Source organism: Parasteatoda tepidariorum, chromosome 11, assembly GCF_982258835.1.
Source record: "Parasteatoda tepidariorum strain Cologne lab strain chromosome 11, Ptep-v5.0, whole genome shotgun sequence".
In the NCBI taxonomy this organism is placed as follows: Eukaryota; Metazoa; Arthropoda; class Arachnida; order Araneae; family Theridiidae; genus Parasteatoda; species Parasteatoda tepidariorum.
The window spans coordinates 39,521,003-39,536,458 of NC_141765.1; the positions used below are offsets into that span (position 1 = coordinate 39,521,003).

Here is a 15,456-nt window from a genome sequence, read left to right on the forward strand (position 1 = left end):
TGAAGTGCAATTTAAACAACCTCAAAATAAGCTAAGGTATAAACAAAATGACTTCATACACCTCAATAAATACCTGACTTCCTTTAGTTGAAATAAGGTAAATTTTTTTCTACCTCAACAATACCTCTTTTGTTATAAATGTCAAAAAAATAACCTGTAAAATTACTCCCTCTATCTAGTTGATATGATGTGAATTTAAAACAACCTCAAAACAAGCTTAGGTATAAATAAAATGACTTCATATACCTCGATAAATACCTCACTCTCTTTAGTTTAAATAAGGTAAACTTTTTTATATCTCATAAAAACCTCTTTTGTTACAAGTGTAAAAAAAAAATAAATATATTAAAAAAAAACTACCTGGTACACCGTAAAAATCACTTCCTCAATCTAGCTTATATGAACTGAATTTAAAGCAACTTATAAGCTCAAAATGAACATAGGTAAAAATATACTGACTTCATACACCTCAATAAATACCTCATTCTCTTTAGTTGAAATATGATAAATTTTTTTATACCTTATATATACCTTTATTGTTATAAGTATCAGAAAAACAACCTGTGTACCTTAAAATTCACATCATCAGTCTGGTTGATTTGAAGTGAATTTTAAAAAACCTCAAAATGAACTGAAGTGTATTTAAAACAACCTCGTACGCCTCAATTACAACTTTTACGAGGTGTAAATTTTAGGTTTGTTTTCTCAGCAACCTCAAATATACCTAAAAACAACTAAACAGGGTATAATCCTGTCTCAAAATAACAGGTTCAAAATAACGGGGTCCTCCCTTAACAGGGTACGACCCTGTTAAAGGAGTCAATTGTGACGCAATGCTAATTCCATCAATTTGATCACCCTTTTCGTTTTACTAAGCGCCATCTATAAGCATGCATTTGTCTCTCGGCTAGTCTATGCTCGTAAATACAGATTCAGATTTAATTCTTGAGTGTATGGCAACTACTGAAAAGGGAAAACGGAAAATTACCTTTGTTTTGTAAACATTCTGATCAAATGTGAGATGTGCTGCGTAAGTCGTATTGCGGCTCACTCTTTTATTATCCTGTCTGTTTGAATCAAATTATCCGTCCAAATTTTAAATTTTTGCTTAAATTATTCAAATTTATGTCATAAAAAATTTAGAATCCAATATTTCCCTTATGAAATATATTTATTTTCTCAATTTCCTCACTTTATTGTCAATTATAATAAAAATGACATTAAATATTACCTTTAAACGGGTTTAATGTTAAATTCTTATAAGTAAGAAGAAGTCTTATTTTTATTTAGGTTGTCTTATTTTTGAAATAAATATGGAAATGGTGAAAGAAGCACCCAAGGCTAAGAAGAATAAAAAGGTATTAATTAGATTTATAGAGTTGAATAAAAAATATTTGTACTAACTTACAGCTATTTTATTCCATGTTAAGATACTGTTTGATTAAAAAAAAAAATTTTTTTTTCTGCTCGCGTGTATTACTAAAGGAAGTAAAAGTTTCCGTTTAGGTTTGTCTATATCTGACGAATTTCATCATGTCTTACATCAACTCTATTATGAAGGTAAAGAAGTATTCGTATAACATATATATTTTAACATTTCTTTATTCTTTTCAAATTAAATTAAGATGAGACTGCAAAACAATAAGCTTGTTTTATTACAAAAATTTAAAGAAAGATCTGTATGCTCTAACTTTGAAGTTATTCTTTTGGCTGCGAAATTTGTGGGGATCTGATATTTATTTACGCCTATTACCCGAGGATATTTCCGTATCATATTTGCCACACCAACTACAATCGCCAAGGTGCCAAATTGATTTTAAATGGAAATTTTTGATTTTAAAAAAATTAACATTAATCGTCCCACCTTTCCCTTTCGAAGAAAACTGGAGAGATTCTTGCTATAACTAGAATTCTAATAGTAATGAAGTTAGAAATTTAAACTAGTTAAGTAGGGAATTGTGACAATGTTGGAAAATATTGTCTGTTGGGTAAAATAGGGGAAATTTGAATACTAGATAAATAGTGCTTTTTAAAGTAAATAATAAATCTTACAACTGTTATTTAGAATGTTATAGATGCTTTACTTGGTACTTATATCTATATTTTATACAATATCTTGTTTCTTACATAATTTTCATCATTTTCACCAACAGCTCTTACTTTATCGTTACTTCTAAATAAGGCTTCAGGCAGGTTGTATACAATTTGCTGTTGTCTAAAATATTTCCCTTTGATATTGTGATTATAAACCATGCATGTTACATGCAGACAGTTTATTTTAGTTACTGTCAATTGTGATCCATGTAAAACTTGTCATTATTTAAGATGTTCCCAAGTTCTGTCAATCATTGTTAATTTCTTTTTGGCAGATGTTGTCCAGGTTTTTGAAATCATGTGGTTTTTCTCTACAATGATGACTTGCAAAATGTGTAAAAGGGAGAAATATGTAATTTTATTTTTTTAAAGGGAAATAATATCACCTGCGATAATGGTATATGTATTCTTTCATGTATAAAAAGTGTATAGGATAAAAAAAAATTTCCTTTCTTTAAATTTTAAAAATGTTACTTTTGTGCAGGGTTCGTTGATTTAAATCAGCTTGATTTAAATCACAATTTAAATCATGATTTAAATAAAATGATTTTTTTAAAAAAAATCATTGATTTAAATCAACTGAATTATATCAATTTTAAAATCAATATATATATATTGATTTTAAAAGTTAAAATAACAGTGTTTTAAATTATTGATACATTTATTATTTTCTTTTCTTAGTTTTAAAATTTATTTTATATAAATTGCTGCGTTAATTAATTTTAGTTAACGAAATTACTTTCTTTCTTGGTGTGTGTTAAATTCCAACACATTTGAAATTACATTTTTTAAAAATCTTTTAATTCTTGAGATTGAAAGTACACATTTAATGCTGACTTGCATAGCTGTAGAAAGTAATTAATAGACATGAATTTTGAAAAAAGAAATTCAAATCTTAATTAAAATTCTACCTTTTGATTGAAACAGCATGGAATTAAAATCTACATTATATTTCATTGGTTGAAAATGTATATTTCAAAAGTTTGAGGTTATATTAAAAAGAAATTACCCTAATATGCCAAAAATAGGAAGAAAAAAAAGGCTAATGAATACAGATATTTTTTCCTGATATAGCGTCATTCTTCCCTTTCAAAGTCTATTTGAGGCAGTAGAGTTATAAACTGGTAACTGGTATTTTTTTCTCACAATATGTTTACAGTATCTTTGACATTATCAGATTTTCTATTTAGAAATTTTGTGAAAATAAATTCCGATGAGTGCATAGATTTTTAAAAATTTTTTTTTTGCTGATCTATTTTGATATAGAATCAAAAATGAATATTTTAATATAAAAATATATAGATTAAATATTTATTTATTTTTTGATGAATGACTACATTTATAAACACAATCTGTTACATTTATTTTGTCATATTAAAAATCAAGAGAGAAAAAAAACACAATTTTAAATTACAATTATGGTTTGCTAATTGAAACTTTAATTTAATAGTTAAAGAGTCTGTCCAAGCCAAATTTGCTACTGCTTAGGGTACCTTCACAAATTCAACTTTGGAAATCAACAAAGGAAAATACATTTTATTATTGTGTTTCGTAAGAAACGAATAAATCCATATTTTTATGTTGATTTTTTAATATTTTTAATTTTCAGAAATTATGTCTAAATTTTCACAAAATCAATACCTCTCAGAAAAACCTAGACAGACCACTTTAATTAAATTCTCTATTTCATCTAGTCTTCATATTTCAATTATGCATTTGTTTCAAAATGGCTGCTATCATTCAAAGCTATGTATTGTAATGTAAAATTATATTAGTAAGTTAGATCTTCTAAAATATTCTTATATTATTTTATTATTAAGTTAATTTTGATTAAACATTTATAAAGTATTTTTAATCATAAATTAAAGTTCTTACAATGTGTTTGAATAAAAATCAAGAAAATCATGAACCCTGCTTTTGTGTAATAAATGATAGTGTATTATTCATCTATGTAAAAAATACTTAAGGAATTATATTAAGAAAAAATAATTTTGCCTTTTTTTCTTAGGTAAAGCAAATTGCACTTTATTTAGTTAGTCATTCCAATCTATGTCCTGATATTTTTTTTGGAAAAATTTCTTGATATTTTATCCCTATGAGGTCTTAATATGTAGACTTTATTAAAACTTCTCATGATTTTAATTTGTGTAAGAACTTATACAAAGATATTTTTTCATTTCAATGCCACTAGGGCAATGATTTTTTCCAAGTGTTCATGTTCGAAACTGATTCAAAAGTAAAGGCTGATAAAATATTTTTATAATTATTGATTTTTTTTCTTAGAAATCTGATTTACCAAGAAAGAAAGTTGAAGCAGTTAATTCTCCAGCAACATTGACTGTGTCTTTTTCGCAAGTGAGTTTTTAGATTTACCTTAAAAATAATTAATGCATTTATAGACGTCTAAGATAGGGACATGTATTATTGTCATGAAAAAATATGCATTGCATATTTTATATCATTTTAGAATTATTTATTTAATCATTTCGTAATAAAATTAAGCATTAATATAACCAGTAATCTTTTTATTATTCAACGATGACATGAAAACGGAAACTAACTATTTTAAAAGATTCCCTCTATTATATTTGCATAAAATTCGGGAACTGTTCTTTGAGTGCTAAAATGTTTTATCTTTAATTAAAAGTCATTATTTCTAACATCTTCTCCGCCAACGCATTTGAATACATAAAGCTTAGATAAAAGGTTTTGGCACTCATTCATAACAATTATCTATCCAAACCATAAAACCAAACCTGAACCATTTGTTGTTTTTTTGTTTTTATTATAGAGCATCATTTTAACGGAATGTTTCTGATAGACTTATTTCTTTCTTTATTATCACTTTTTTCCTGCTTGGTAAGACATATAATAGTGATTTTCAAAGTTTAAATCATATTTTAAAAACAATTATTTTCTGTCCTTCTCTTTAGCTTTCTTTATTTTATTAATTTTTCTTATCATTTTTATTATGACTAAGTATTTTTTAACAAGCGTCAGTCTTTTATCCAAATTTTTTTTCTAAAAATACGATATTTTGAAAAAGTTAAATTGAGAATTTTATCTTCAAATTTTTAATTTAAAAATTACGAATGATTTTTGTTTTATTTTCTACCTAGCTTTTTCTTTTTTAAAAAACTTCCGTTTTTATCAAATTTTTTATTATGATGCAGCAATTACAGTGTTTTCATCTCAGAAAAAAAGTGGGTGAGAATTTCTCACCCTTTCTCAAAAACAGGGTGAGATTTCAAAAAGTTAAGTGAGATTTCAAAAATTAAAAAAAAAAAAAAAAAAAAAACACAAAGAGACTTGAAAAAAAAATCATTTCTTTAATTATAATGCATTTTTAACATCTTCTAATTTTTAAAACACTGAATATTTTTGCTGCATCATCGTATGGAAAATGTTCTACATCTACTTTTTCATCAGCTATTCTCATTAGGTTGCTCAAATACGTATTTGTTTCGTTTTGATCGTTTCTACCCACATTTGTTTCATTTTCATTTGTCCGTTTCGGAGCAGAAGATATTAGCTTTATAAGGTATTTGTCCATCTTACATTAACGAGCAAGAAATTTGAATGTCTTACATGAAGAAACCTTACCTACGGTAAACACGTGGTTGCAGAGAAATGCGCTCTGAAAGAGGTTCCGTGGTTCGGAAGGATGGTGTTCTGTTGTTCTTAAAGGTTCTGAACAATACTGGTAAATAGGGAAGCTAGATAATGGGGCAGATGTTGAAAATAATAAAAGATCCAGGAAGAAAAGTGAAACGGATTTTATTCTATATGGCGCAAATGAGAAATTTCTATCAAAATGCGAGAAATTCGCGAATTTTGAAATTGGTTTATAAAATGAGCGAATTTCTCGCGGTAATCATTTTTTAATGCGAGAATATAAAAAAATATGCGAGATTCTCGCGTTCTCGCGCTGTAGTGAAAACACTGAATTAAGTCAATTTTCATAATTTTTTTCCTAAGAAAGATGATGATTGGAAAACTGAGATGTTCAGCTTAAAAATTTTCGTTCAAAAATTAAGATTGATTTTTATTTTTTCTATTTTGCTTTTGTGCATATTTTTAATTTTTCTCTGTGCATTTTTAAGGTAACAAGACATTTTTAAAAAGAGTTTCTATAAGAATCTCTTTTAACATTTTAAGATGCTATACTTCCCAGAAAATATTATTTTTACCATTTAAGTTTTGTTTAAGAATTAGGAGGAATTTTTTTACTATTTCACTTTTTTTTAGCTTTACAAATTTAAATTTTTTTTAAATGGGTGTTAGTCTATTTTTTATTTATTTTAAATATTTCTAATGGAAAACTATTTTAGTTATTTTCCTTTTACCCCATACCAATAATATAACTAAGTTTTGATTATTTTTCAATAATGACTAAACTTATTTAAGTACCTCGTGGTAGAATCATGGCGACATTGTTGCAGAATGTTACAAAGTTCTTGGAAAAAGGCAAAAAGATTTTTCATTTTTGCCGATTCAGAATTTAAATTTAAAAAAAAAAACAATTTTTTCTGTCGAATTATATTCCGAAGACCCCTTTCTCACGTAACAAAGGAAAGCTCGCGATTTTTCTATTCTCATTTAAGAATTTTTTTAAAAAAATTCGGCGATGAGTGGCTGGCTCCAGCACAGGGTTTGAAAAAACCCGGGTATTTTAGAAAACCTCCAACCCGCCTGGGTTTTATTGAAAAAACCTGGGGAAAATTGGGTTTTATATGAAAAAACCCGGAGAAATCTGGGTTTTTTCATTTAGTGCTCATAAACTTTAAGTTTTACTGTGTAAATATTTTTTTTTATTAATAATATGTCATATTATATTTATTAAACATATATATATATATATATATACAGTACAGAACCCATTATCCGGATTTCAGAAAACCGGAAAACCAAAAAACCGGAACGAAATTCACTGAATTTTCCCGCAATTTAAAAAAAAATTTTTTTTTCCTCATAAGATTTTAGGATTTTTCTTTCTTTTTTGAAAGATGTTTACCTTACCATCATTTCAGAAATAATCATTAGTGTATTACCTCATCGTTTCTTCTTATTTTTAAGATTATTTCCAAATATTTTTTTTAAGTTGGGTTTAACACTAAAAAAACGGCTTTTTGTAGCGATTCAGAAAACCGGAAAAATCAGTTATCCGGAATAGCGATAGTCCCGTTCGTTCCGGATAATCGGTTCTCTACTGTATATATATACAGTTGACTCGCATTATAACGACCCCATTGGGACTGCCCCAATCTGGTCGTCATATCAAATGGTCGCTATATCAAAATGAGCAAATTTCCTCTGAAAATCGGTCACATAATGGTTTTAAACGTCATAATGCATGCATATACTATTTGTGGTATACATGTTATAAACCAAAAAAGGATAAGATACATACATTAATAAAACATAATGACATTTTAACAATTGATTTACAACTGTTACCAATTAAGAATTTTATTTTAAAGTACAGATTGAAAAACATAGTGTGACAAAAAAAATCTAGTTTCTAATGAATTAGTTTTTTGATGTACATTATTTGCGGTATATATAACGAATTTTTTTTATGTACATAATCTGCAGTATTATGAAGAAGAGTAAACCGAGGAACATAAACGAGGCTTCATTATACGAAGACATTAATTTTTTGATGCGCATTAATTTGTAGAAGTTACATGTTAACAGGACTTAACGGAGGTGTGCTTGTTCAAGGTCAACCATTCAACCCCAGTTTCCAATAGGAAGTTAGAAAAGAGCTGTGTTCAAATTCAGAGAGGGTCGTTATATTAAGAGTTGACCATTTTTACGGTCGTTATAGCAAGAGTAAAATAACGTTATCTTTTATGGATGTGAATTGGGACTCCTTCACAGGGTAGTTATAACACGAGTCGACTGTATATATATATAATTATATATATATATACATATATATATATATATGTATAAAACCCAATATAAAATTATAGTCAGTAAAAACTAAAATTTCATCTGACTTTTGACTTTAATAAGAAACTGAAATAAATATTTAATGGTCTTCCATGTTTTTATAATAATATTAATAGAAAGTGAAATTAAAATTGCGTATAATTATAAAGAGTATCAGTTACTTACTCCATTTTTTTTGTCAAATAATTTACCCTAGGAAAATGATTTCATTTTTAGATAAATAATTTTAAAATGTTCTTGTATAGAAAGTTTTAGCTTATTTTTTAAAGCCAGAAAATAAAACTGTTTAAATTTGTTAATGTATCACTTAGAAAAAAAAAAGTTTCCTTTGAATTTTTTTAAACATATGAATCAATAATAACCTGTTTATTAATATATAAAGCATGCAACTATATTTGAAAAATTGATCTTTTCAGACTATATTATTAAATTTCTATTTGATTTAATTTCATTAAAATATTACTTTTTGAAAAAACCCACTTAAAGTTTTCAATAGTACCTACTATAAAATTAGATTCGAATTCCTTTTACTTTACAAATATTAGAATCTTAATTATATAAATCCTGCAACTCTATTTGACAAACTCATGCTGTACAATAAATTACATAAAATTAAATGTGCAACAATAAGTTCCAATAAAAATGTTTTTTTAAAAAAACCCACTTATCGTTTCAAGTGGGTTTTTTCAAGGTGGGCCCACCCATTAAAACCCGGGCGGGTTTTTTCAAAGTGGGCCCACTTGGCGAACCCTGCTTCAGCAAGAATTTATTTTTAATGAAGTAAAATAAAATAAAAGAATTTCCAAAACTCCAGAAATTTAAAACATAGTTCTGTGTTCTTTCTTTCATTTTTTTAAAGAACACCATATTTTATTTTGAAACCATTGTTGAACAGCCGACCCAGTTTTTAGTTTTACGACTACTAATGTTCAACAACGTGAATAAATTCATCATTGCGGTGCATTTCATTTTTATGTTTTTTTTTTAATATGGTGGAAATGAAATCGATTCAATATTTTTAATAACGAAATTCGAATTGCCATTCAAGGACACGAGGACTCTTAGACACACTCTGCTTATGCCGATAAAATAGTTAATCCATTAGGTGGTTCAATTGATTTTGCTACATTTGGTAGGTACTTCTGGTGCTTTATTTACGTCTCACTAGAACTGCACAATGGCCTATTGGCGACTTTCTGTGAAACATTCCTGAAGATGATCGGAAGACATGTCCTTGCAGTTTTGATCCTCTGCAGTGGGAGTGACTTTCCTGCTTTGGTAGCCTGACGGCCTGCGTGCAAAGTTGAGCACTTAACAATAGAATGTTTTATCAAGGACGGATACCACGCACCATTGGTCCCTACGCAGACAGATCAAAGTGATCACACACCCACTTACTGACAAATTTTCAACTTGTAAAAACAAAAATTTCCCTGTATTTTCTTTATATAATTTTATTACTCGTGAAATTCAAATCTCGCATTCGATTATCTGCTTTGAATGTGTCGATTTCATTGTTTTTTCGACTTTTCTACAGTTTTTGATCGTACTAATGATTTTTTACGTGTGTTTTAAAATACCGGTATTTGTCAGTATCGACGCGTAAAATTCGAATCGTGCATTTAAATAATTACGTTTTGATGCACTCAATTTGTGCCAGTAGTATCGTAAGTCCATGTAGTATTTTGATTATATTTTTGGCAATTATTGATATTAATTTTAATGTAGTTTTAAATATCCCGATATATTTCAGACAATGTGGGAAATTCAAATTACGCATTTGAGTATTTATTTGTTAAAGCTTTTTTTTTTTTTTTTTTAGTATTTACTTCCATCATTTTTTTTTTCCTTTTCAATTTTTTTGATTGTTATTGCTTTTGATTTTACCTAGTTTTAAAGACCCAATATCTTCAATACAATATTATTTATAATAACAACCAAATCTTGAAACGAAACACACATTTTTGTAACCCCTTTAAAGTCTGATAATGACCGATTTTGTCGTCTATATTGTTTTCTATAGTTACTGTCAAGGTTTCACGATTTTTAATTATTTTGTTTCATATAGTAATGCTTTGCAAAATTCAAAAAAGGAAATAGTTAATGTGAAATACAATTCTCTATATTCTCATATGAAATACAATTCTCTTTCTTAAGGATATAGTGCCTCATTCATTTTTGTGTAATCTGCCCTTTTTAAGGTTTAGAACGAACTCCATACTATAATCTATATTCACAATGGTGACATTATATGATGAAAAAATAAAAAAGTTATACAGCAATTGTAATTTAGAAAAAATGAAAGACTATGTTTACTTTGATTGGATGAGTTCTTATAAACAGGGCCTGAAAGTGCAAATTGGGGTCTTTTAAGGGTCTAAAAGTGCAAATTAGGGTCTAGAAGTGCAAATCTTAAGAATGGTACAATGCTATCAGAATTGCGTCACATAAACCAAAGTAATATCCTTTTATTAATCTTATATTATAAGTTATTTTAGCCAAAACTGTATTAACAAAATAACAAAAATTTAATACCTGAAATATATACTGATATTATTAGCATGAAAATCATAAAAAGCAGTGTTATTTAAACTTTCGCACAACTATAAATATTTTATATTAACCAAAATAGTAATAATTTGATTACAATATGTTCTACAGTCATGATTTTGTTTCATTCTCTGCATCACAAATTTTACAACTAATCATACTACAGCAATACCAAAAAAAAAAGATGCTTATTTTTCATCATTTTCAGCAGTATCAAGTCCTAGTCTAAACCTTTTTCTTGTTGATCTACCTTCATCTGGCACATCATATGTTTTTAGAATAGCAGCCAGAATTCTGTGGTTAAATTCATTTTGAGCATATTCTTTTTCTGCTTGGGCATTCATTTATTTCTTATTTTTCCATAATTGTCAATAACCTTTTGCAACCTTCATTAAAAGGTATTACAAATAAATAAGTGGCCAATTTCGATGATTTATATTTTATAAATGCATGGCCAATTTCAATGAATATAAATCATTTCAATAAAAGAGTTAAAATGATAGTATTTTACTAACATGTTTTGATAGGAGTGGGCTAATCCATTAATCAACTGAGAGCACTAATTCACATAATCATACATATCACAGAGCATTCTGCGTTGCATTTTCCTGTAACTTTTACGTAAATCATTTCCGTAAATTTAACAAAAAGTTATGTTAAGATGAAAAATTTTTTTTGTTGTTGAAAATTTTGCTTTAATCCCCTTAATCAAAGAAGGGATTAAATTTTTTAGCATTAATGTGCTACTAAAATTATTAAATTATGATTGACAGATGCTTGATGAAATGACATAATGAAATGACAAAACATATTTATTAAAGTTTTATACAGGTGTATCTATAAATGTCCATGCTCTTAAGTAGAACAGTTTTATAAGAGAAAGTCTTAGTTTTATAATTTTGATAGAAAGAATCAAAAATACTTATTGAAAAAGCTGGACATTTAATCAAAATGTCTAATGTGTTTTAAAAAAATTGTTAATTGTTAACCTGTGGCCTGCCAGCTAATGTTATCGGACAGCATCTGAATACAATGAAAAAATTATTAGAAATTTTTTCTATTTTATTTAATTTCATTATTCTTTTACTTAAGTTGAATTACTGATTTTATAGGCATTAAAGCCTATAAATTAGATAGAAGAAATTTTCCCATCCCACTTAAACAATTGTTTAAAAATATTTAAATAAATTTTATTTTCTAACTCAATGACTAACTCTTGATTTCTATTAACGTTTTTCTTATGCAAGGTCCTTACAAATATGAAGACCACTGAATTCATGAGTCGTGCTTAGGATTATATCTATGTGCTTCAAATAAAAATACATTTTTTAATTTTCAATATTAAAAGTAATTTTTTAAAAAAGTTTTAATGTTTGACATATATAAAAACTTTTATAATTCATTAAATATTAGCTTCCTAAAGTTGAAGTATAATAAATGTTTAATCTGTTTGTGCTATTATCATTTTGTTTTCATTTAAATTATTTTAAAACTCTGAAAATTTTGTTAAAGTATTTAATATGCATTTATAAAATATTAAAATTAATAAAATATTTAAATTTTATTAACTTGTGTTCAGAGCACACAGTTATTCAGAAACAAGGCCATTAAATGGTCTGATTTTGAAAATCCTCTTTTAGTAATTTCTAAGAAATGATAAAAAAAAATTAAAAAAAAATACTCACACATAAAAATTGAAACAGGACATAGTTAAATAATGTACAAAAATAATTTTTAATATTGCTGAAAAGATAGTTAGAAATTCAAAATATCTATTAAAAATAATAGGCCTCTCACTTTAAACCTTTTTGAACTTTTAGCTGCAAATCTTCCTGCATCAAAAAACCGGTTTCAGTTCTGGTTGTTATTCAATGGCGAGTAGTATATAGCAAGGAAATCTCGGTGCAATTTTACCCATGGGTCATTCCACAGAATTTCAACAAATATTTATTTTTTTGGTTGCCGCACCATTTTTGATTTTTTTCATACTTAGTATGTGGAAACATATGTACCAAAGAAGTAAAAATCCATTTGCAGAAAAATTCTATCTTCTTAATTTTTTTAATTAGGGGGGCTTGAAAATGGCGACCTTGCTCGTTTTTATGAAATTCAGGGGTGTCTTAAATCTTACATATTTTCTAAACTAGTAGAGATAAACAAAAAATTCAAAAAGATATTAAATCTGTGTAGTTTTTTAAATTAAATCATGTAAAATTTGTGGTTTTATCTGTACTTAAAAAAAATTGGGAGCACTGTAAAAAAAAACGAAACATTACTCAAAATGCCAGTTTTTGAAAATAAATATCTCATGAAGGGGAAGAGATAACAGTTTGGATTTTTTATATGTGTTATTGCTACATATAACATATTCCTGGAAAAAAAATCAGGCTGTTATTTCCTTTCCCTTCTGAATTATAACAATCGCAATTTTGAAAATTTTCAAAAGTTTACATTTTTGACACCCTGTAACTCAAAAGGGGGAGGTGGTATTCACATTAAATTTGACAAGGTAGGACCTGTACATATATCATCTATAATCTGTAAATTTTATTCTGTTATTCCAATTGGTCTGTGAGATACAGAGATTTGAAATTGAAGAAATGACAGTCAGCCATGAAGGACTTTGTTAGGCCTAATCTGCCATTGAACAACTATTGAAAAACAAAAAAATTAATTTTTCTTTTTAAAGTTTACATTTCATTTATTTAATGCTTCAATTTTTTTAAAAAAAAGCTCTGAAATTGTAGCACTTAGTTCTGGCTTAATGTTGTGCACTCGTCCTGTTGGTGTTGATAAATCCAAAGGAGATAAAATCATCAGAATATTTTTTTGTTCAACCCATACACTATCATTTTTCGAAATCTTAAAGCTAGTACCTGGTCCAGAAGTATGAAAAAATTGAATTTTGAAATCTTTTTCAACATTAGATACATCTTTAACTATTCCAAGCCACTTTTGTTCATAAATACAAGCTATATAGCTTTCTTTCTTGATACTCTCAAAACAAATATCTTCTGTTGTATTTTCTTTTATGATTTTTGTGTCAGTATAGTGTTCAGAAAATGAGATTTCTCGAACTCTTAAAGTATGAACACTTATTGGGACATAACTGTGGTAACCTCGTGTATTTAATATTCTAATGCAGGAGGCAAACCTGTTGGCAAGAAATTCTCCTGCCTGTTGAACCTCTAATTGTGATACAAAAATATACTGAATTCCAGGAATATTTTCTTCACAAAATTTGAACATATCTTTTGGAGTTATGATTTGATTCTCAGTTATTCTTTGTAGACTGGCTTTTGAGACAAGTCTTTTTGTGGTGCCTCCAATGCCATCACAAGGACCTTTGCCATGTGAAGTGGCAAAGAAATGCCACTCGGCATTCAATCCAAAATCATGTTGATGGTGACTGAGATTCACAAAGTTTTTTCGATTTTTGTACTGCCCTGATGCACCATCAGAAAAATACACCACTTTTTCTACATATGGAGCACAGGCTTTCGAAAACTTGATTATTTCCTTTTGGAAAGTATAAACAGCTTCCACTGAATGACTTAGACAATCACTTATTATGCAGACACTCTTGCTTATTACTTCTGCCAATTCATCATTTTCTTTCCGAATATATAAAATGAAAGGATGGAGAGTGGCTTGTGCATTCTCCCAATGGTAAGATTGAATTTCGTCTTGTATCAGAAATGTGTAATTCTCTGAGAAGTCACCTTGAATAATACATTCATTAGGTTTCAAATTACTTTTTCTATTTTTTAAGTACCGTGACTGACTTTTAGCAATAAAATGATGTGACTTAAGTTTTATAACCTGATCAGTTAACCTTTCAATAAAATCATCAATACTTTCTGTTAAAGATAACAATTCACAACGATCTGTAGTGGTCCACTGTTTATAATTTATAGTATGAATAATTTCATTGTCAGTTTCCATTATTTCGCATAAGTACTGGCGTAAAAGTGATAGTCCATGACATTGTGGACAACCATGGAGCATGCAAGTTTCATTTTCAACATTGCAAGCAACTTTTGACAGCAAATCCTTATATGTTATTGAAAGTTTAGCAGCACTAATCATTAATTTTACATTTTGATGCTTCATGCATACACATACAGAATGTGTACCATGAGCTCCAGCCAATATGCACCATTTAGGGCGCAATTCTGCAAACTTAGAAAAGGAAATTTTGATACCTGGGAAAGTTTCACAAAATTTAATATGTAGCTCCTTTAGGTTACAGAGTATAAGTCTTTTCTGTTCATGTTTCTTTTCTCCATTTGAATTTCTTATTGTTACATAATCTTTCATGCCTGGACACATTCTTGTGACTTCATCAGAATTATAGAACTGGTAAACTTCTCTAAGATCAGCATCACTTAATGTCTTACCACTTCCAGGTTTCCTATTTTCGAGATCAGGCAAAATACCATAATTTGAAACAAGTTTCCGAGTTTGGCGAACTAAATATTGACTGACACCAAATTCACCCGAGGTGCGTTCCACAGACCATGCTGTAGGTACCAGACTTAAAGTCTTTACCTTTTCAGATACACATGTTACCTTTTGAATTTTTTCTTAAGTTTTTCCATCAAATCAAAATGAAAATTTTCTTCATTGTTGCTATCTGTATCTGAATTATTGGGATTGATATCAAAACTAGCTTCAAGTTTTCTTTTTACATTATGCTGAATTTTAAGTAATTTTTTCTTTGCAGCACCTGTTCTTTTCTCTTTTTTTAATTTCTGAATTTTCAAAGGTGAGACACCAATGACTTCACAGACCTTGTTTAAGTCACTCATTGCTGAAGATGAAGGTTCATATTCTGGATCCTCATCATTATCC

At 28.0% G+C, this 15,456-nt stretch overlaps 2 protein-coding genes across 4 annotated transcripts in view; one reads left to right on the plus strand and one right to left on the minus strand.

Moving 5' to 3' along the window:
- Positions 1-898: 898 nt before the first annotated feature.
- Epg5 (ectopic P-granules autophagy protein 5) overlaps positions 899-15,456 on the plus strand; it is a 175,310-nt gene continuing 160,752 nt past the window's right edge. For 2 of the 3 annotated variants that reach the window (XM_087155460.1, XM_087155461.1), the window contains exons 1-3: positions 899-1,030; positions 1,291-1,358; positions 4,378-4,449. In XM_087155460.1, coding sequence (XP_087011586.1) covers positions 1,314-1,358; positions 4,378-4,449 — 117 coding nt within the window. In that variant the 5' untranslated portion in view covers positions 899-1,030; positions 1,291-1,313. Of the gene's footprint in view, positions 1,031-1,290; positions 1,359-4,377; positions 4,450-15,456 lie in introns of those variants that run through there. The other variant, XM_087155462.1, reaches the window with a different exon arrangement.
- On the minus strand, positions 13,224-15,212 carry LOC147801357 (uncharacterized). The gene has a single exon (XM_087155463.1). It carries the CDS (start codon positions 14,932-14,934, stop codon positions 13,300-13,302), a length of 1,635 nt encoding a protein of 544 aa, XP_087011589.1. The 5' UTR covers positions 14,935-15,212; the 3' UTR covers positions 13,224-13,299.

Coding starts and splice junctions, on each gene's coding strand:
- LOC147801357 (XM_087155463.1), bottom strand. CDS start 14,934: ATGTGTCCAGGCATGAAAGATTATGTAACAATAAGAAATTCAAATGGA.